The 20,727-nt window shown below is 46.2% G+C and overlaps 1 protein-coding gene across 2 annotated transcripts in view; it reads right to left on the reverse strand.

Moving 5' to 3' along the window:
• Positions 1 to 20,727, reverse strand: part of LOC101622337 (constitutive coactivator of PPAR-gamma-like protein 1) — a 79,392-nt gene that overhangs the window by 13,558 nt on the left and 45,107 nt on the right. For both annotated transcript variants that reach the window (XM_012726464.1, XM_012726465.1), the window contains 3 exons: positions 19,943 to 20,117; positions 9,916 to 10,165; positions 3,665 to 3,779 (listed from right to left, as the gene is read on the reverse strand). In XM_012726464.1, coding sequence (XP_012581918.1) covers positions 3,665 to 3,779; positions 9,916 to 10,165; positions 19,943 to 20,117 — 540 coding nt within the window. The remainder of the gene's footprint in view (positions 1 to 3,664; positions 3,780 to 9,915; positions 10,166 to 19,942; positions 20,118 to 20,727) is intronic.

A 20,727-nucleotide genomic window follows, 5' to 3' on the forward strand; every position in this document is an offset into this window, starting at 1 on the left:
ACCACCCCCACCACACACAAGGCCCACCTGCCTGAGCTACAGCAAAGAATGGGGCCACTGCTCCTCTGACATCGTGAGGCAGAAGAGGAGGTTTTTTACACCCTGAAAGTGGAGACGCCTGTCCTGGACGTTGCCCTGGCCCCTCTTTGGGACAGTGAAGACCACTGTCTCCAGCCAACCTTTCAAGGCCAGACTACAGCTTCCCAGGGCCAGAAAGTGGGGACTGAACTAGAATGGGGAGAGGTCATGGCAGAGAGATGCTGCTCTGAAGATGTCTGCTTTGCTACTCAATGGTGCAACCAGGTACCAGCATGGTCCTGCTGGGGAGGCTCATTACTCGGTGGGGCTTGTTGTCACCCCTATTGATCAATATAGCAAAAAAAAAAAACAAGCTCCCTGACGCGAGGCCGAGAAACCACAGCTGATGCATGGGACATAGCAATGAGAAGCTGTGGCCTCCTGGGGAACTGAAAGGGATGGAGACATCCTTATTACCCTCCTCACACATACTTATTTTAAATACCTTGTCATTAGTTAAGGAACAACATTGTAATGACTCATGAAATTATTTTCAAGGAATTAGTTTTAGTGATGACAACGTCCATTAATTTAACAGAAAAATTCTGAAAAGTTATGTTAATAAAAATTGTTAATAAAAAAATTTTTGCCTCAATTAAAAATTTATTTTAATTACATTTCACATGGTTTTGTATTTCTTTCTCTAAAAGCTAATTACACAAATAATACCATCTAATTTCAATGGGAAACTTGAACGCACAGATGCCACTCGTAAGTTTTCATTACAGCTCCATAGTCATATACTCTGCCCTCCACTTTACAGGTGGGGAAAGTGAGTCACAGACTCTAAAACTAGCACCTGGTAGAACCAGATTCTGAACCTATAATCACAGAAATTGCTGCTCCAGTTACACTACAACCCTCATGCTCTCACACCAAGACAAGACATTTGACATTATCCAGAATTCCTCAACTAGAAAAATAATCAGAATGTTCTGACCTCATTGGAAATACAAATGTGAAATTTAATTATATGTGCAATGAGCTCAAGAACTTCAAGGAGGTGATTTTGTCTAACTGTAATCCTGAGCAGCAGACTCTTAGTCTCACCTGTCATGTCCACCTACGTGCAAAATCATTCTTAGGGTTACCACAGATGGGTTGTGTCTGTGACAGTGTCTAATAGTGTCTCTTAATATTCTTCATGTTCCACCTCTTAGAGCCTGCATTGGGCATATGAAACAGTTAAAAGGATTTAAGGCAATTATAGCAATGTCAAGAACATGGCGGAAGCACCGGCCAGAGCCACTTGCCCTCCTTTACTGACCCCTCGGAGGCAGTATTGCTTTTTCCTTAACAATTCCATTCCTGCTGGTGACCTAGAAAATACACTGGGGAAAGTGAAGGGCCGTCTGTGCTGCCACAGCCTCAGGGGCAGGCAGCACCCCATTCCTTGTGGCCAGGGCAGAGGACAGAGCAGGGTATGGCGGAAACACAGAGTCATTTAAACCCATAGTTTCAACATCTTTACCCATCTACTCTCCCATCAAAAAACAAAAAGAGGCCGAACTGTCAGAATTGGGTCTTTCCTTTCTCTTCTCCCTTTTATTCTCAAAGCATATCATGGACAATAAACAGGAGAAGACAAACATGGACTGGGCAATCCACAAACAGTAGAATGGCCTTAAAAACCACAACAAAAATCAAGAGTTGACTATATCAGAAATAGTGAAATGGTGTATTACAGAAAAGCATCATTATTGATCTTGATAATATCAAAAAAGTTAATGATTAAATGAAAAAGCAATTTTAAAATTCACTTTTCCATCGGTGAATTCTGGGACCCTCAGCTCTGCATAGGATTTTTTTTTTTTGCAGCATTTAAATAACAATTATTCCTATTTAGTTCTCAATCTGACTGAAGGCTGATTGAAGAGAGGATCTTCAATCTTAAAAGAAACCAACTACCTTTTCCCCCAGCAAAGGCTGCTATTTCCTTCTAGCTCTTTCGTGATTTATGCCTCTATGTCATTTGAATGAAGCATTTGGCGTGCGGGGTCCTTTGCTGAAGGCCACAGACCTCCAGAACAGCAAGAGCCAAGGCCAGTGGGGCCTGAAGCAACTGCACACAAATGGGTCTTTCTAAACACAGCTGCACAAGCACCTGGCTTTTGATGAAGAGTCAGGAGAAACCATGAGAGCACTAAGACCTCAAAAGAACCAAAATGGAAGCTCAGAGGGTGACCATCTTTCCAACACTATATCCTAGGTGTTGATCCAAAAATGAAAAGGGATGGGGGAGAAGATGGACTTGGAGTAAAGCGACTTGATGGTGAATAAGGCTGTGGGCATACCTGATACCTGGCGGTCTGATTTTCAGAACTGGGATGTCAGTACTGATGTAATAATCTAAATAAGAGAAACAGGAAGCAGAGTCGAGGGCGGCACCACAGTCTAGCAAGTGTTTACAACACCCTGACACAGGCTGGTAGGAAGGCGGCTGGCCCACGCTCAGGGCCAGCCTCTCGGGGACCCCGGCCAAATAGTCTAGAACAAAAACTTAAATTCAAAAACATTGAAAATAATCATTTCTGTCTAACAAACAGAAAAGCTTGAGCTAGAGTAAAGAGTACAATTTAGGTGATTCTCCTGAGATTCGTTGTTTCACTGAGGTTGTTTCAAAGTTATGGGAGCTTGAGGTGCCCACAGTGACCATCAAGGGTCACTTAACACAGATTACTACATTTACCACAGTAATTTAGGGGAAACCAGAAATTTACTGAGTCCCAGCTGTAGAATCCTGTAAACCTATAAAGTGCTCCTAAACATCTCTGCAGGGAAAGAATGGCAAAAGAGCTAAAAGGGAAGGCAATTTTGTCAAAAGAGAATACTTGAATACAAATCAAATTTTGTAAAAATAAACAAACAAACAAATAAAAACCAATGGCAAAGAAAAAAACCAAAACCCTGCACATCAAAAAGAAAAGGCAGAGCCACTAATTTAGCTAACTCTGAAAAGTCTTGGACTTTCTAAATTTCAGTGTAGAAATTAGCACAAGGACAGCCGTGTGGACACAGCGACTGAACTGTAAAGGGCACTGAAAAGATAAGCACACGGAAATCAATATTGTCAAAACGATGAAAGAACAAAAGGAATGAGGAGAAGGGAAAATTAAAAGGAACACGATGTTCAAGGCTGACTAGCGGGCACAGGGAAGATGGTGTAGCACTGTTCTTCAAGTGGTGTTCTAGAGGGGCTTTCCAATACCAGGAGGGCAAAGACTTTTTGTTAGAGAAAACGAATGTTGTAATTAGGAACAACAGAAGGAAATAAGAAAAAGAATCCTGGTCAGATGCTAGGAAATTCTTAAGACTGAGCCCTCCCAGGGTTAGGGATCCCCACCTGAAACAAAAAGTCAGTTTACTTCCTGACGTGGACAACAAGACACCCACAGGCAAACATGGGGCACAAGTAGGTGTGTGGTCGTTTCCACACGGGGAGGACAGCCCTTGGGCCTTACTCAAGTTCATCACTGTTCTAGTACAGCTAAGCAACTATGTGCTGAGGGTTAGCAGTGACAAAGAACTCCAAAACAAGACCCCACCCCCACACACACCCCCAAAAGGCCACCAGGCTGTGAGTTACCTTTAGCTCCTGGAGCTGGTCGGGCTCATAGAGTTTGGGGGACAATGCCTGGGCCAGGAAGGCATCCAGCTCCTGGCGACGCAGGATCCGTGCTCCGGGCCATTGCACCATATACCTACAGGTGGACAGAGAGCGTGGGTAGTCAGGACAAAGTGGCACAGCCTGGCATCCAGGGTCGAAAGAGACTCAAGAAAGAGTACACGGCTCAGAAGGCCCATGCCAATTTCTCATCAGCCTTTAGCCATTTTCAAGGGATGATGCCAATTATAAATAAAACCCTAATCATCATCTGGACTGATCAGAATGTTTGATTTCAGAGAGGCTAAAAATAGCATACTAAATTTGAACATACTGCAAACCAGCTGGTCAGTGTTTTTTTAAAAATAATTTCACATGTGAGATGAGTTTAAAACCTGAAGACATGTTATAAGCACACATTTACATGATTTACCCAATTTATTGAAAATTGCTGGACACCACTCTAGGTCCAAGGTGGAAAATGCACCCCCTAGTGAGAACAAGCATGGTGTGACCCACCTGTGTGGAAGGACACCCAAAAGGCAGGTAAATGCCTGGGACAGAGCAAGAAGGGACCCCAGGACAAAACTCACAGTCCTGGAGGACACAGATTTACCAGGGACATCTGCGTCTAACAGCATCAAGTTCCACTTGTCCATAGTCAATCTTAAAGCTGCCTTCCATAAGCCCCTCAACTCCCTCCTTTGCCACCTGTGCTGTCCCCAGTGACACCCTCCAGGCACTAATCAAAATCACAATCCCAAATGGTGTCTGGGTGTGAGCAAAGGAAAGCCCAGAGAACTTCCTCAGAAGCCTCGGAGCAGAATCTGCGGCACCCAGTTCTCTGTGCTCAACAGATTAGAAGGATGACCTCATCAAGCTGCCAGCCGATCACTAAAAATAACTTGTAGCAGATCCTACACAATCTCTGGCAAAAGCTTGTGGTACAGCCAGAAAGCTGCCCCCAGCTCATGTGCCAACAGGTTTGGAATCTGGCCAGCGGTTAGGTGCCCTGGGTACTTTGTAACAATTGAAGTGATTTTTATCACTGCAACACAACTGATGAACAACAGACAAGCTCCCATCCAGCTGATGGAGAATATTTTTTTTTTAAGATTTATTTATTCATACAGAACTGGGGTACAGGCCAGAGATGCGGAGGGTGAGAGGATTCACCAGAGACAGAGCGGGAAGCAGAACAGGCAGATCGACGAAGTACACTGCTGAGGGGAGCAGCGGGCGGGTCAGGAGAGGTCTGCCACGCCATGTGGTCACCTCCGGGGCAGGCGGGGTTCGAACTCATGCGGAAGTGGTTTTAGTTTCTCAGTGCAGTGCTTTAACCCGCTGCGCCACCAGGGAGGGCCTGATGGAGAATATTTTTAACAAAAGCCCTAGGTACTCCCTAGGTGAGAAGCCTGGGTCTAATCTTGTCACGTCCATATTACCAAGGACCAATCAAAGTCCCACTTTAGGGACAGAAGATGGAGGCAGAAAGCTTACCGATATGTCAGAGCAAAACCGCATCACAGGAGCAAAAAGGAAATGCAATTACAGATATCAGATATGGTATTTAGATCTAGTGAAATATACTTAAGAGTTTTAACTGCACCTGCGATGACTAAAATTACATCCGCTGTAACTGTTTCAGTGCCACCATAAATACATGGCCTCGCTCAGTTTTAATCGGGGCTTGATGCGAGAAACAGCAAATATGAAGAAAGCCCCACCACTTTTGACTGGAAAAATTTATGGAAAAGACCATGCTCAATATACAGTGGCCTTTGCCTAAGTAATGGTTGTACATTCCTTTTACTTATTCCTTCCCTTTGAAATGGTGGTTAAACACGTAATACCAATGTACCATTTGTACCAGTCTCACAGGACACACAGCACATTGGGAGTTGGCAGTTTCACCACCCCATCCCCATAGCTCTTTCATCATGCAAACCCATAAACACTGACCCACACCCTCGCCTCCCCACCAGGCCCTGGCTAGATAGTCCTTTAAAAATTATGAACCAGGGCTCTCCCTGGTGGCAATGGCACTATGAAGCTCTCCGAAGCCACTGCAACACGAGTTCAATTCCCAGCCAGGGAGCTGACCCACATGGGACAGCAGACCTCTCCTGACCCACCCGCTGCTCCCCTTAGCAGTATATTTCAGTAGATCTGCCTATTCTGTTCCCCACTCTGTCTCTGGTGAATCCTCTCACCCTACCACACCTCTTGGCTGTACCCCACCCAGTTCTGTAAGCATAAATAAATAAATCTTTAAAAAAAAAAAAAGTGATGAACCAGAAAAAGACTGTCATGGGGCAGGTTGTTTTTTTCTTAGAACTAGGTTCCAATGCAACAACAGTATTTTGGGTTAGAGTATCATCTAGCCCCTCCATCTGGCTTTCTAATCATAGCAAATCTTGACTGACTTCTTTCTCACTGCTAATCCTCAGATGCAGATGAAGTGTATACAGTTTTGCATGAATACAAGTAACACCTAAGGCTGTCCTACAGTCATGCCCGAGTGTCACAGGTGAGGAAAGGTAGGTGCACCAACACATGCCATTACACCTACATGTGAGATTCCCATCTGTGCATCAGTATGCTCTCAAGACCCTCTTACAGTGGTTTCTGTACCCCCCAACAAAATCAAGTAGCATATAAAAATCCTCTGAGGGCCCTCCCTGATGGCACAACAGATTAAAGCACCACATTATGAAGCTCTGCGGAGCCACTGCAGTACGAGTCCGATCCCCCGCCAGGGAACTGACCCACATGGCGCGGCAGACCTCTCCTGATCCACCCGCTGCTCCCCTCAGCAGTGTACTTCGTTCTGCTCCCCACTCTGTCTCTGGTGATTCCTCTCAACCCCCAAACCTCTGGCCGGTACCCTAGTTCTGTAAACACAAATAAGTAAATCTTAAAAAAATAATCCTCTCTGAGGTGCTGGTGGACTACAGAGACCTGAGTAGAGTGTTTAACCTCCCAGACCTCAGCCCCTCCTGGGTGTCCAGGACTCTAGGGAAGGAACACCTCCCGATCTACAGCTTAGCCAGTTCCCCACCCTGGCCTCATCAGCACCTCCCAGTCTAGGGCCTGCCTCCACAGAGCTACCCCATCTCACCTCTGTCTGCATCTCCCCCTGGCCACAGTACAGGTGACACACTCTCCTGTTCCATGGCAGTGGTTTTTCTAGAGAATCCCCTCGGTGCCAACTGCCTTTACCCCAGCAAGTCCCCCCGGGCCCACATAGTCCCCTCCATAACCTCCACTTTACTTGCTTGTCCACACGGCCAAATGTAAAAGTGACTTTTTCAGTGAAAGCAGACTGCCCGTTTCTGAGTCCTGGACCCAAACCATCTGGGGTGTGCTGAGAGCCATCATCCCTGAGCTTCCCAGCTCCTTGCCCTCCACAAGCTGCCCCTTCTCAGGACCTAACACTGTGCAAGACTTTCCCAACAGGATGCTCCCTGGACCCTGCACAGGAGTGTCCTCATCAGCAAGGATGTCACTGCTTCCACGTGCTAACCAGGGCCACGCTGCAACTGCCAAGGATCACGATGCACGGGCATCCATGTTACACTAATCTTTTCTAGTACTAAGATGAGTTTTAACAAACAACAAAAAGTCAACAGCAAAGTTCTCCTAACAATGAGGCAGGCCCAACTCTGAAGACTGGGAAAACTATGGCTATCTGGACAAAAATGGCTGATCAAAAACTGGTCCATCAGAAGAAATGTTTCCATCAAAATGACAGAGGAAAAGAATAGAAAACCCAAAGAAGGTATCACTAGATTAAAACTTGACTCACACAAGGAGATGGGGGCAGTGGGATTAACAATGACCATTAACCCAGCCATAAAAATCAGGACACTCAGTGCTTTATCACAAGGCTGATACAGCCCCAACAGGTATCAGACTGCTGTAGGGAGTGTCAGAAGCACAGACCTGAGGGTGAAGATACAGAGACTGGGCACACTGTGAAATCTCTGGTCCCTTTAGGATTTCACATAGTCATCCAAAATCAGCAGCAAACAGGCCAGTCCACAAAGGAATGAGCCCCCACCAGCCCGCCCCCCAAAGAGAAAAGGACTGTATCAGTGCAGTCTCTGCACTGGCCCAGGGCAGCAGTCCAGTCCACCTGTGCCTATACAGGTGCTTCTCTCCACCCACTCTCTCCCTCTGCAGGGCAGCAGCCTCCTGTCTGTACATGCCGGAACTTCTCTGCACTGAGCTCCCTCAGCAAACACTGCTTTCCTCAAGGCCTCCCACCTACCACCATGGAGGCCTATCAGCAAAGCTGTCCCTTTTGGGGCAGCTTTTCCTGCCTGCTTGTGCCTCTGAAAGTGTCCTTTACTCCTCTGTCCTTTTCCCTAATAAACCTAATGCCTCTGTCTCATGAAGAAACTCACCTGGGGAGCTTGTGACATACCATGGAAAGGGGCATACTTGCTCTGTTCAGTCAACCTGAATTAATTAGGAAAGATTTCTAAATACATCACTGGCCTTAAAGGCTGTTAAGAATTTAAGAAACTTCAGGAAATAAGCACAGCACTCAGAACTTCATGTTCCCTTGGTCAAGTTGGTGAGACCCAGTAAGGGGCCAAGCCACAGGAGGGCCAGGCCCACAGGAGGGCCAGGCTGGGCAGGACATAGGCAAGGGTGCAGGGAACGTGTGCTGGCTCACTCTCAGGGGCCAAGGTCAGAGTCCCTCCACCCGCACTCCCTCCCCAACGGCTAGAAAGGACGGGTGGGGGAATGGAGGTACACTGTTCTAATCAGCAGCAGTCAGGCTGTCGTGGACAGGCTGAGGTCCCAACATTGTCCTCACGTAGGAACCGGGATCTGAAATGAGACTGGAACGTCTGTGTGGAGAAGTGCAGATGTGCCAGTGTGAGGACACAGCCAGCAGGTTGTCTAGACAGGAGGACACAGTCCAACCAGAGACGAGGGAAGCACCAAATCAGACACCCGAAGGTGTGAGGAGAAATGAAATGCTGACAGCTTCACAGTGCCTCCCCACAAAACACACTTGGGCTACAAAAGGGACAGAGCAAGCTTACTGTTGCTGAACCGAGGGAGCAGGGTGGAGACATGTGGTCTAAATGTGTCCACGGGGACAACAGGGTGGCCATGTCCTACACTGGAGAATGCAATGGGGGGAGGAGGTGTGAAAGTCGTGAAGTGCAAAACAAAGTATCCACATTGATCAATTTTGATAGCATATTGTCATTATGTAAGGAAAGTGTCCTTGGTTTGTTACAAAGTCATGTGAAATTATTTGGGCCAAACAAAAAGTCTTTTGTATTGCGTTTGCAACTTTCCTCTAAGTTTGAAACTAGTTTAAAAAATGAAGTAATGAATATTCAGGTTTGTAACTCAAGTTCACTTTAAACGGCCAGCAGTAAGTATCTCAGCAGTTAGGGAGGCCTGGGTTTCTCACTATCTCCAGGAGGAGCCTGCTGGTTAGAGTGGGGGTGAGGAGTGACAGGAGGAGCCTGAACAAATCCTGCGTCAGGGAGAAAAGCATGCTGGGAGCAGAGGGCACAGGCTCACTGACCTGCTCCCAGGCCCAAGCGGGGAGAAGGTGAACCAACAATAAATAAGGAATGATGGGGCTACAGCCCTGAGACTAAAACAAGTAACCCAAACCCATACTGGCCTCTGTGTAAATAAGTTAATAAATGAAGAAAGAAGAAGAGATTTATTTTCCCAGCAAACAATTTCAAACAGTATATAGTATGACCCCGCAACAGCCTTCAAAATCTTCACATTATACAAGATGAGCTATATTTAAAATCATTATAATTATATAACATACATATTCACCAAAAACATCTATTCTCTAAAATATTCCCCCCAACACCCATCTGTGGGGGTACGTTCCAAGACCTCCAGTGGACAGCTGAAATCATACTATAGATGGTGCTTTCCCTGAACACACATACCTATGACAAAGTTTAATGAACAGATTAGACACAGGTAAGATTAACAGTAACAACCAACAATAAATAGAACCATTATAACAACATACTATACTAAAAGTTATAGTGAATGTGGTCTTTTTCTCTCAAAATATCCTGTCTATAGTATTTTGGGGCCTGCTGTTGACCATAGGTCATTGAAGCCACGGAAGACAACCATACACAGACAGTATTGATTCAAGACCACCCAGCACCTTGAGAGCCTCCATTTCTACGCTGAGTTCGCAGTGGCAGGCTGTGGGGAGAACCTACCGCAGGACGCAGCACAGCACGGTGAGGTGGGTGGGCACACTGGCGGGGTTGAGCATGGCTGGCGTGTCCGAGCGCATACAGGCCAGGAAGGCCCGCATCCTGCGGTTCTTGTCCTCCACCGCCTTCCCCAGCCACAGTCTCTTCAGGTTGGGGCAGGTCCACTCCCTGAAGGCAAGTGCTTCTACTAGCTCCGGGGTCTGCGGAGACTTCCCTTTGTAAGCTGCCCACTCTTTAATGATCACCGGAGAAACTGCAGGGAGATCAGAGGAGAGAAGGTCATCCCCATCCCAAGACTCCAGACCAGCAAGACAAACTGCTTGGTGAGTATAGTCTGAAGAAGCCTCCTCTCTCCTAGCAAGCCACTGGCATCAAGGCCTCATGGTCTGTCTGACTCTGTGCAATTTGGTGACTCGTTCAGATTTTCAGTTATGCCACCAATAAATTTCTTCTCAATCAAATCATGACTTGATTTCCTCATGTAACTAATACGGTAAATTCTCATTTAAAGTCATCAATAGGTTACTGGAAAGTGGAACTTTAAGCAAAATGGCACACAACAACTCTCAGGTCCTGGAGTAACATCATTTCATTCAGCACTGACAAGGAATGATTTTTTTTTGTTGTTGTTCTCATCAATGTGATAACAAAACAAAACTGAGTATAAGGGCATTATTTGAGGACCTGCTGTTTCTATAAATCAAAGATGTCAGGTAAAATTTTTATCTTCACATTTTAAGTCCATTAATAATTTTAGTAATTACAACTGGTATACTTCACAAGAGTGTGATTATTATGAAAAATCTAACTAATCCTCTCCTACATAGTAGAAACACTTGTAATCAGATTTGAGAAATAATGTGCACTTGGTAGTCACTTCACCTATGGTTCTTCCAACTTTCACCTATTTAATTTTTATTTTAAGTTCAGCAAGAAAACTACCAAGCAGTAAGACCCCCAAAGCCAAGAGACAAGGGAAGCAGAAGCTATATTTTGTGCTTTCAAATACCAATAGTTCTACTAAGCAAAACTGAAGACAAAATTGTAAAATTCCCCTTTTACCTCAAAACAGGTTAAGACATTTTATGTTGATAAAATGTAACGCAACAATCTTTACCCCAAAATTTTACTGCTTATAAAGTCAGATAACTCCTGCAAACACATATCCATAGATATTCCCACAAACTTTCCAACACATTCAGGAAACACTAGAAAGGGGGCACAGACTGAAAGCTATGCCCTCTGCACGGTGGGAAGTTCTCACCCACACTGAGTGAAGAGCCTGCGGTAACTCCAGATGTGCATTTCAGAAGTTAACAAACAGGCTGCTTTGGTCAACAGACATCAGAACTAAGGTAGGAACACGCTAACAGGACCCTGCAGGTCACACACTATAATCCCAGTGTGATCCTGACACATGGCTTCCACCCTAGTCACAGGCCTCATCCAGCTCTGTCCCCCATGACAAGTCCTAAGGTGCTGAGACAACCTGATGAAATGAGCCCTCACGGAGGCAGGTGACTGCCGGCCAGCTGCCGAGAAATCAGTCATCTCTTCAATGTCGTGAAGTAAGATCGAGTCATATGTTTAGGTAGTCTGTCAGCAGCAGAAAAAGAGGTCCAGCCTGGGGAACCTGACAAGCTCTTACAAAACCTCGCTGTTTTTACCAAAATCCCTCTCATTTCCATTTAGTTACCAGTGTTTCAAGTGCTTAAAAGATCTTAAAGTCCATCAGTAAAAATGCAGACATGTATATTTAAATACATGTTTCTTTATAATTATCAGTATTTTGGGGTGCCAGACACAAACCCACCAACTCCCCTGGTAGAGTGGACCTGTCCTTAGACTCACAATCTAGCCCCTGTCCTCATAAGGTCCAGCATACAAAAAACTCATGGCTTCCCCAACATGCCCAGCCTACCGGCCGTCACCACCCAGGTTGTTCCTCTGACCCCAACCAGTCCCAGAGGCTGGCAAGCTATGAGCCCCCAGACAAAGAAGTGGACACCAGACAAGTCACTAGTTGGTGTTCTACATTTCTATCAGGTTACTCCACAAAATTCATATTCATTCCAAAAGAGACAAACTGCCTAAAAATATTTTTCCTGTGTAACATCTTCATTTTGATGAAAAAGATTTATTTAAAGGGAATGATTAGATTTAGATTCTATCTTTGGTTGCTGGATTATTTAACCTCCATAGTTTTCTTCCCAACACACATGTACATGAATACACACAGGTGCGCACACACACCATACAAGGTACACCATACAACATTCATGTGCACATGGGCGCCATCCAATGCACACATGTGTGAGCACATGCACACAGCCATAGGTACAACGAAACATACATGTGATATACAGCCTGCACACAGTGACAGGCACATTTGTATATGCATACAGCACACACATGAAAACGTGGATATGCAACACATCACTCCTGCAGGGACCACTACACACCTGTACGCATGACGTGCACATGCATACAGGCGAAGGCAACGCAGACATGTGCATAAGCAAGCACACAGAGCTTGAATTTATTGCTTCTTAAAAAGCAGGAATCTCCCTCTAGTTTCCCTGAGAGGAACACTCATAAACTCTGCTTCATTGTTTTCATTTATTTCTTTTCCTTTCATCAGTCCTGTTCTTGTCTCCATAAGTTTTTAGCAGTCATTTATTTTACCACGTTTGTTTCCATTCTGGAAAGACATTTTTGGTGAAGGGTTTCTATTTTCAAATCCAGAATGCTCAGACCCCTGCACACACCATGTACAAGAGCCTATTATACCAAAGGATGCAGTCAGTGTAGCCTGCCCAGCCCCACTGAGGATGCCCTCCCTGAAGCTGCCATGGACAGCACCCATGCCATCAGGGCTGAGGAGCCCTGGGAATGGAATGACCTGGCATGGTGATGTACACTAGGAGCCTACCCACACAGAGGTGGAACGATGCCCTGAGTTCAGATGCTACAAAGACCCAGCCACACCTGACGCCTGAGAGTTCTGCATCCTGGCGCATGGACCACCCCAGTGCTACAGGGGCTGGGGCAGGCCTGCAGGAAGGAACAAGAGAGGCTGTGACCATGATGGAAGCACAGGGGACAGTTTCTCTGCTACTTCTAAGCATGTCTGTTGCCCATCAGCAATATTCATGACATGAATGGCTGAAATCTCGCTTAGGAAATACATGTCTTATCAGAAGAAATAAGTATCAGCAACACAGAGGCATTGTTCCAAAGCAGAGTTGCTCCTGGCTTGCTTTATTTTTAACATATGTTCATCTGTTTTCAAGCAACTGAACATCTGGAGGTCTTTTGTGGACACCACCACTTAACAGCTGTGGAAGCTTTGGCCAGCCACTAACAGATACTTAGTGAGCACCTACTCTGTCGGGGGCAGAGCCGGCCAAGCAAGGCAGGCAAGGTTCCCGTGTAAGAGCAAGGGGCCAGCAGCCTAAGGCCTGGCTGGCAGCATCTCATACAGCTGGGCTGGTACCAACCACTCAGAAAGGAGACTGACTTAGCAGCATGGCACTGAGGGTCAAACAGGTGCCCACACCCATGACATGGCTCCAACTGTGCGATAACTAATGCTTTACAGTCTCAGAAAATCAATTAATTAAAGATCAGTATTTCATGACTTAATAAAATCTAAGGGACAACCCATTTCAGGCTGACAAGCAATGGCCTGGGCAGTGCAAGCTGGTGGCCTGGGAAGGTCAGCTCCTCCTCTCTGGCTGCAGCTGCTTCTGAGGATTCAGTTCACAGGATAAAGTGGAGGCAAAGTGGTCAGCTAGTAGTAATAATCTGGGCTTTTCTCATTTTTGCAAAAACCCCTGGTTATGCAGGGATTACCAGGACAGAACAGGAGATGGGATTATCAGAACAGCAGCCCTGGATATAAAAGCAGTTCTGGGTCAGAAGCTCTTCGAAGAATGTGTCCAGGCTATCTTTTAAAGATGGAGCACAAGAGAACCTGGGGTCAGCCAGGCCAACTGCTGCCATGAACAAATTGTGCCATCACCAACAAATACCTCATCTGTCCTACTAACAGGAAATCTCACAACTTTAAGAAGTAGATTACTACTACTACTGTACATACACTGAATATTCAATTATCTTTCTTACCTTACACTTCACAAATTTTTTACTCTGGCAAAACAACTCTAGTGTCTAAGGGTTCTAAGTTACTGAAGGCTAAATGTATCATTTATATTCTGTAAAGTATGCCTCAAGATACAGTTGGTGGGGGGGGGGAGTTGCATAAAACACATTTCAGCTGTTAGTGAAAACCCAGTATTTTCTATCAGGTGAGAATCATGTAATAATCTCATATGAAAATCAGTTATTTTGGACATCTGTTATAGAGCTGACTTTGGGATCCACGCAAGATGAAGAATACTAAACATGACTGATTTTGTAAATTAATTTTGCTGGTCTCGGCTGCCTGTCAAACCATGTGATGAAGTATGTTCTTATCCCAGACCTGGGCACCATGAACAACTAGCAGAGGCTGCTAAGGGCAGGGCAGCAGGGACATAGTTGAGGAAGGAGACAAGTGACCCCCACAGCTGTGGCCAATGGGTCTGAGACCCATGTATATAAGCACACATGTAGCTTGTATGGTACAAGCACACGTACGTATTTGTGTGTTTATGGCACTCAGGTATTGTTTATGTATTCATGTACTGTGTGTGTGTGAAGGGAAAAAACACAAATAAAGCCAATACTAACCCTACCATGCATGTCAGGACAAAATAAAGTGAGCGCAATGACCACTGTTCTTTCCTAACAGGGAAATGTCCATGCAGCACTGAGTACAGGGTTTTGCAAAAACTCCTGGTTATACAGGGAATACCCATGAAGGAACAGGAGTATCCAGCTGGCTTTCTTTTCTTCACATGGACACATTGGCAACTCTCCATGACTTTCAAGGTAAAAGGCTGTGAAATGTCTTCTTAAATCTATTTGTGAGGCTGGGGCGGCCCGCTGGCCACAAACACATAGGCAGGGTAGACCACACGACTGCAGAAGGACATGGTGCCCAGGACACACAGACAAAGGCCATCCCTAGTCTTCATTTCCCCGTTCTGTTGCCCCAGTATACAGAAACTCAGGAGTTCAAGGGCCTGTGACAACCAATACCCTGCATAAACCATCTGTGTTGTCTGTGTTCCTCATAGGTCTCTGAGGAAAAGGAGTTCTTGATGGTACTCCTAGGAAACTTGTTGAATAAAAATCAGATTAATGTATTAAATAGCCTTCAAAAAATTTATGGAGGGCTTTCCAGGTGGCACAAGAAGTTAAATCTCAGCATTGTGAAGCTACCAGCAGCCACTGCAGCACGAGTTCGATACCGGGTCAGGGAGCTGACCCACAGGGCAAAGCAGATCTCTCCTGTCTCACCCGCTGCTCTCCTCAAAAGTGTATTTCAGTCAGTCGGCCTGTTCTGCTCCCCACTCTGTCTCTAGTGAATCCTCTCACCCTCCCCGTACCTCTGGCCTATACCCCAGTTCTTGTATTCATAAATAAATAGCTTTAGAAAGTCATGAAAAAAAATGTTTATAGTAACCAATATTCACACATATTAAAACAGCACATTTATAATGGCTATTTAGAAGTTTTGTTTTATAATATAATCCATAGTGAACAAACCTAGTTTGTTTAACCAGCAGTCCCAATTCCTAAAGCAAACTGATTAGAAAAGTTCAATGTTTCTTTCAGCTTTTCTTGCAGAATTAAAAAGCAAAAACTAACACAGCATGTAAGTTTGTTCCTATTCCTATAAATCTATCTCACAGAGCTGTAATTTATGTCTACAACACAAATAACTTTATTTCCTGGACCTTCAAGTTCCAAATGAGGTAACTTGTAACCCTACAATCTTTCAGAAGTGTACCTTCTTCTTCTAGCCCATCCTGTTCACCCCCCGAAGCACTTGAGGGAATCCCAGTGTCTGGCTGGTTGCCCCTCAGGGCAACAGGAGCTACTGTCACCCCAATGTAGGTACATCCAAGGAGCCCCGACAGCCGCCGATTCCACAAGATAAGCCCAGGCTCCACCTGTACCCTGCAGTGACACAGACCACTACACCAGGCTGCTTCCCTCAAAGTGACAGCCATTATCTCATTTGGCAAATCTGTGAGTCTGTGTGTGCCAGGCCAACATTCTTTTCTGTTTGTTCCACTTGTGGGATGAGACTTGCATGACAATGACTTCAGACATAATACATGCTAAAACAAAAATTCCCACGAGCTCCTTAAACGCAAAGTTACAGTGTCAGCAAAGGACAGGATAACAGAAATCCAACTGCTAGTAGATAATTCAAGAGGACTCTCAAAGGCCGGGATTTTTGAGCATCTGATTGTAGATATCCTACTTTAACCATGTAATGACTTAAAAAATAAAGGTTGACCAAGTCATGAAAATTAATTATGAATTATGAACACTATCATAATTATCACTATTATAAACATAATTGCCATATGCCTTAAGAGATAGGTTTCCAAATTCATGTCTTAAATCCAGTGAGAGTTAAATAATTTGAACAAATCTTTAGATTTGAATATGTCCTTTGAATATAACAAAGCCGTCCTGGAAGAGACCACACCCAGAACACATATCTGTCCACACAATCTAGAAGCCACTTCAATTAAAATCCTCACATCCAGAAAGGGCTGCACCGTCCCTCCTGCATGGGCAGGTTCACTCTGGACAAAGGGGCTTTGGTGACTAGATGGCCACGCCAGCGGATAGGCCTCGTGGAGCGCTTACTTTCACAGGGTTTATGAATTTTCCTTCCAAGTACCACTGAATTGGTTACATCTACATGTAGTCGAAAGTGACCTCAGGCTGGCAAGCAGCTCCTTGGACAGCAAACATACATGAGACTGAAACAAGCACCTCGCTCACACCTTGTCAACCAAGAACACCTGAGAACCGTGCTTCGGTCAGCCTCATCTGGGCGTGGCCAGAAGCCATCATTCCAGACTGCTCCAGAAGCCAGAGGCTGCTTGTGGCCCCACACGACAGTCACCTAGGAGACACTTCAAACACCAAAACCAACTTGGCGGCAATGTCAGCAGGCGCCCATGGACATATCCCAAGGGCACGGCAGGATGTGTGCCCTGGTGGGAGAGTCGGGCGGTCGCACAGCAGGGATTGACTGCACACCAGGGCAGATCTGAGCAAGGGGCCAGCATGCGGGCTCCAGCCATGACACTCTTGGCTGGTCACCGACATGGTAACCTTTCTAGAGTCTGTCCCCTTACAGGGGCAATTAATATGCAAAATGATCCATTTTATCAACTCCCACAAAGCCTTCTGAGGCCTGGATTTTAAAGTTGCTTATGAAGGTCTCACTGGCTGAAATCATAGGTAGTTAAGGTCACTGGACTTCTAAACTTGGGACCCAAGTTTCTGCTCAGAGGTAAACTTGACTTGCGACAGCACTACACTATTATTTCTCTAGTCAAATGCTGAAATTCAGGGTCTTTAGCCAGTCTTGTCTGGGGAGTGTCACCCAAATCAAGGTTCCATCTCCACATGTCCCTGTGACACCCTATTTCTGGACAGAAACACCACACACCCAACCTGCCGGAAAGTCCAAACCCAACTTCATAATAAAACAGGTGAGCAGGGAAGCTGAGACTTGCTCGTGGAGCTTCAGCAGGCACTGTGACACTGGTCTCCACCCCAACAAGCTGAGGACCCAATCAACTACCCACATTTTACTGCCCACTAGATACAGGGATGCCAGTAGTGACAGACACGGGTCCTTGTCCACCATGCAGGAAGCATTAAGTGTTAAAGTACAGTTAGCAGGTTTCTGTACTTGGGCTCTGCCAGGTCCCACATTTCCTCAAGCACAAAGCTCCTTTTCCAAACCTGGTGTCTCCTCACTCCAGTCGTTACCTTCACCCAGAAAGGGCAGAAAGGGATCCTGTGGACAATCCTCCCTCCTGTCCTTCTAAACCCACTCAGGGCCACACCGCTGCTGTTTTCCTTGTCCTCTGACAAATTCGCCCTTTCTCTCACAATGTATTTCCATAGCCAGAGTCAGGATAATCAGACATAGGCTCCATCCTCAGCAGGCAGGTGCAGCATGGAAGATGACGGGGAGGGCGGGCGGGGAAGATGTCATCCAATTTCCTCTGAAGGACACTTCTCACCTCCCACCAGTGTCAGAGACACTCCTCCTTCCCTTTCTATATCCAGGACCCCCACAACCAAAGTCAAGATGTCTCCACCAAGGTGCCCCACGGAGCCGAATCATCCAGAGAACACGCATCTCTCTTCTTCCCGCCGCCCACTCCCCGTGCTCCTACCCCCTCACCCCTTCCACCTCTGCCACCCTTCGTGGGCAGCAGTGCCACCCACCCCCACACTCCCTCCGGCTCATGTTCACAGGAGGCAGGCGCATCTGATGAGCACACTCCTGCCTCAGGCTCCTCTCCTGTGTGCATGCAGAATGCCACGCCATACCACACAGGGACAGACAGCGGAGGAGGGAGTGGCCGTGCCTGTGCAGCCACAACAGGGTGAAACCACAGGCCACAGCAGGTCCGGAGAGCGCACTGCTTTCTTGCACCCAGCAGCTTGTCTGAGACACTAAATGCCTTGACCTGGGAGTGGGGGTGGGAGTGGAGGGGCAGACACCAAGGCCATGCTGCCCACTTCAGGGCCATGAACACTGCAGGGGGGCCCAAGGTTACTCACTGGAAACCCCCTGTGGAATCTGCTGCATAAAGAGAACTACATTTCTGGGACACACCATGAAAGCCAGAACAATGCTAGGGCTCAGGATACAGCAGGAGCAGGTGGACAGGACCCACAGCACAGTCACCCAAGCCCAGGACAAGAACAAGCAGCAGAGAGCCAAAGGGACAAGAGTCTCCATCTCTCAGGGCTGGTCGGGGGCTATGGAAAACTAAGAGGTGGGGTCATGGGGGCTCAGGCAGCCAGCTGGAGTCAAGTGAGAAAGACCCTGACTCTCTGAGCCACACAGAATCAGAGCAGAGCAAGCCTGCATCAGGAGTGTGCCATTCTCTGAAAAGCCTGTCCCCCACCCTGGTGTCCACAGTGGTATCTCCAGCCTGACCTCAGAGGCAGGGCAGGCCCTGTGAAGCTGGCTGCACCTCATATCATCACCCAGGCAGCGCTGTCTCCAAGGGAGGTGAAGCAGTTCTTTTTTAAAGGCTATGCAATCACAATTCTGTCTAGTTAAGCCTCAGAACTGTGTTTTCAGATTTGCCAGAATCTCTCTACTCAGAGCTCCAGAAAGACCCTCCCGCCTGTGCTGCACGCCGCTCAGCACCCACCAGCTGTGCTGAGCACCCCCCTCCCCTGCCCATCAGGGGACGGTGATCCACAACTTCCAGAGTGGGTGATTTCACTTATTAAACTACGTATCTGGGGAAACATTTCCGTATTTCCTACTAAGCACACAGTAACGTTACAGTCTCTACATTAGCAATGTTCTATTACCTAGAACAGAAGACACCGTCTTCCCAAGGGAAGGTGGACGATCAGTGCCTTTGACCTCGACTTTTGCTAACAATTCAAACACTTCTGGATCTTTCCACTGTCCCTCCCCCCTGAAGCGGATGTATTGGAAGTCTCTGAAAGAGAAGGTCCCACATCGCCCAAGATAGCCAGGGGTGGGGGGGGAGAGGGGGGGTGCTGGGGGTTCCTAAAAACACTGGACTCCAGGGGCATGGACTGCACCTGGGACATGAATACAGCCAGTGCCGTGCTGGCACGGTCAGGTAATGGTATCAGGCCCATTCCCACCAACATCAAGTTAAAGCGAAAACCTACTGTGCTGTCATTGTACCAATAAACAATATGACTGGGGTGTTACTAAGGAAAAAGCCTGTGGTCTTTCCTCCCTTCCTCTAAGCCCCTGAGAAGGCCCTCTTTGCTGGGGGGCATTCAGGACTAGCTCAGTCACGATCTTCTAAGCTTTAGAAAATGCACAAGAGGTTACGAGGTACTGAGGAAAACAAACAATGGATGTTACAGTACATACATTCTGGTGGAAGTCTGTTCTTTCTAAAAGCAAGTCTCTCAGTTTTCTTTCTGCTTTCTGCCAAGCTAAACAGGACTCCGTAAACATACTGGCGAACTGGCCTATAGAGCAGGGCGGCGGGAGGCAGGTCTTTGCTGGCTTCATCTTCAATAGAAACAGCAATTTTGATTTCACCCTTTGCATGGAAGAAAGCAGAATAATATTGCACATTTTTCATGTTGAATTTACAATAAACTCACAGAAATATACTATATTATCTCCAGTTAATGACATTGCAATTCCATTCCAAATTAATTGCTTAACAGCTTGCCTACATGGAGATGTTTAGGGAGAGTTCATTTAGCAGGTTTTAGTCAAAACATATGCTCAAAGTCAAAAATCTACAGTATTTTATCTTTAATCTGGAACCAGGAACAAAACAAAACAACTTGGATGATCCCAGAGTCTTTGAAACAATGTAGACAGATAACATCAGACAACAAACAGAAAAGAAAATTCTCTGAGACCTTGCAATTTTCATTTATGAGTCAGGATGGTCATGTGTAACAAATTTCATCATTTACAATGACCTACATGAAACCCAAGAAATGAGCATCCTGAAAATGAAATGGTCAAGTTTTCTTAACCAACTTCTTCTACAGAAAACCCCCTACCCAACAGAACTCTCTAAGTATTAAAGTTTTTGGCCTGTGCTAGGCCCCACCGAGTGAGCAGGTCATGATGAAGAGGCCTCGCGAACGTCAGGGATGTGACAATGGGCAGAGGAGGACTCTGCTCTGCCACAC

This window comes from Condylura cristata, unplaced genomic scaffold (genome assembly GCF_000260355.1).
Source record: "Condylura cristata isolate star-nosed mole 26May11 unplaced genomic scaffold, ConCri1.0 scaffold00017, whole genome shotgun sequence".
NCBI classification, from domain to species: domain Eukaryota; kingdom Metazoa; phylum Chordata; class Mammalia; order Eulipotyphla; family Talpidae; genus Condylura; species Condylura cristata.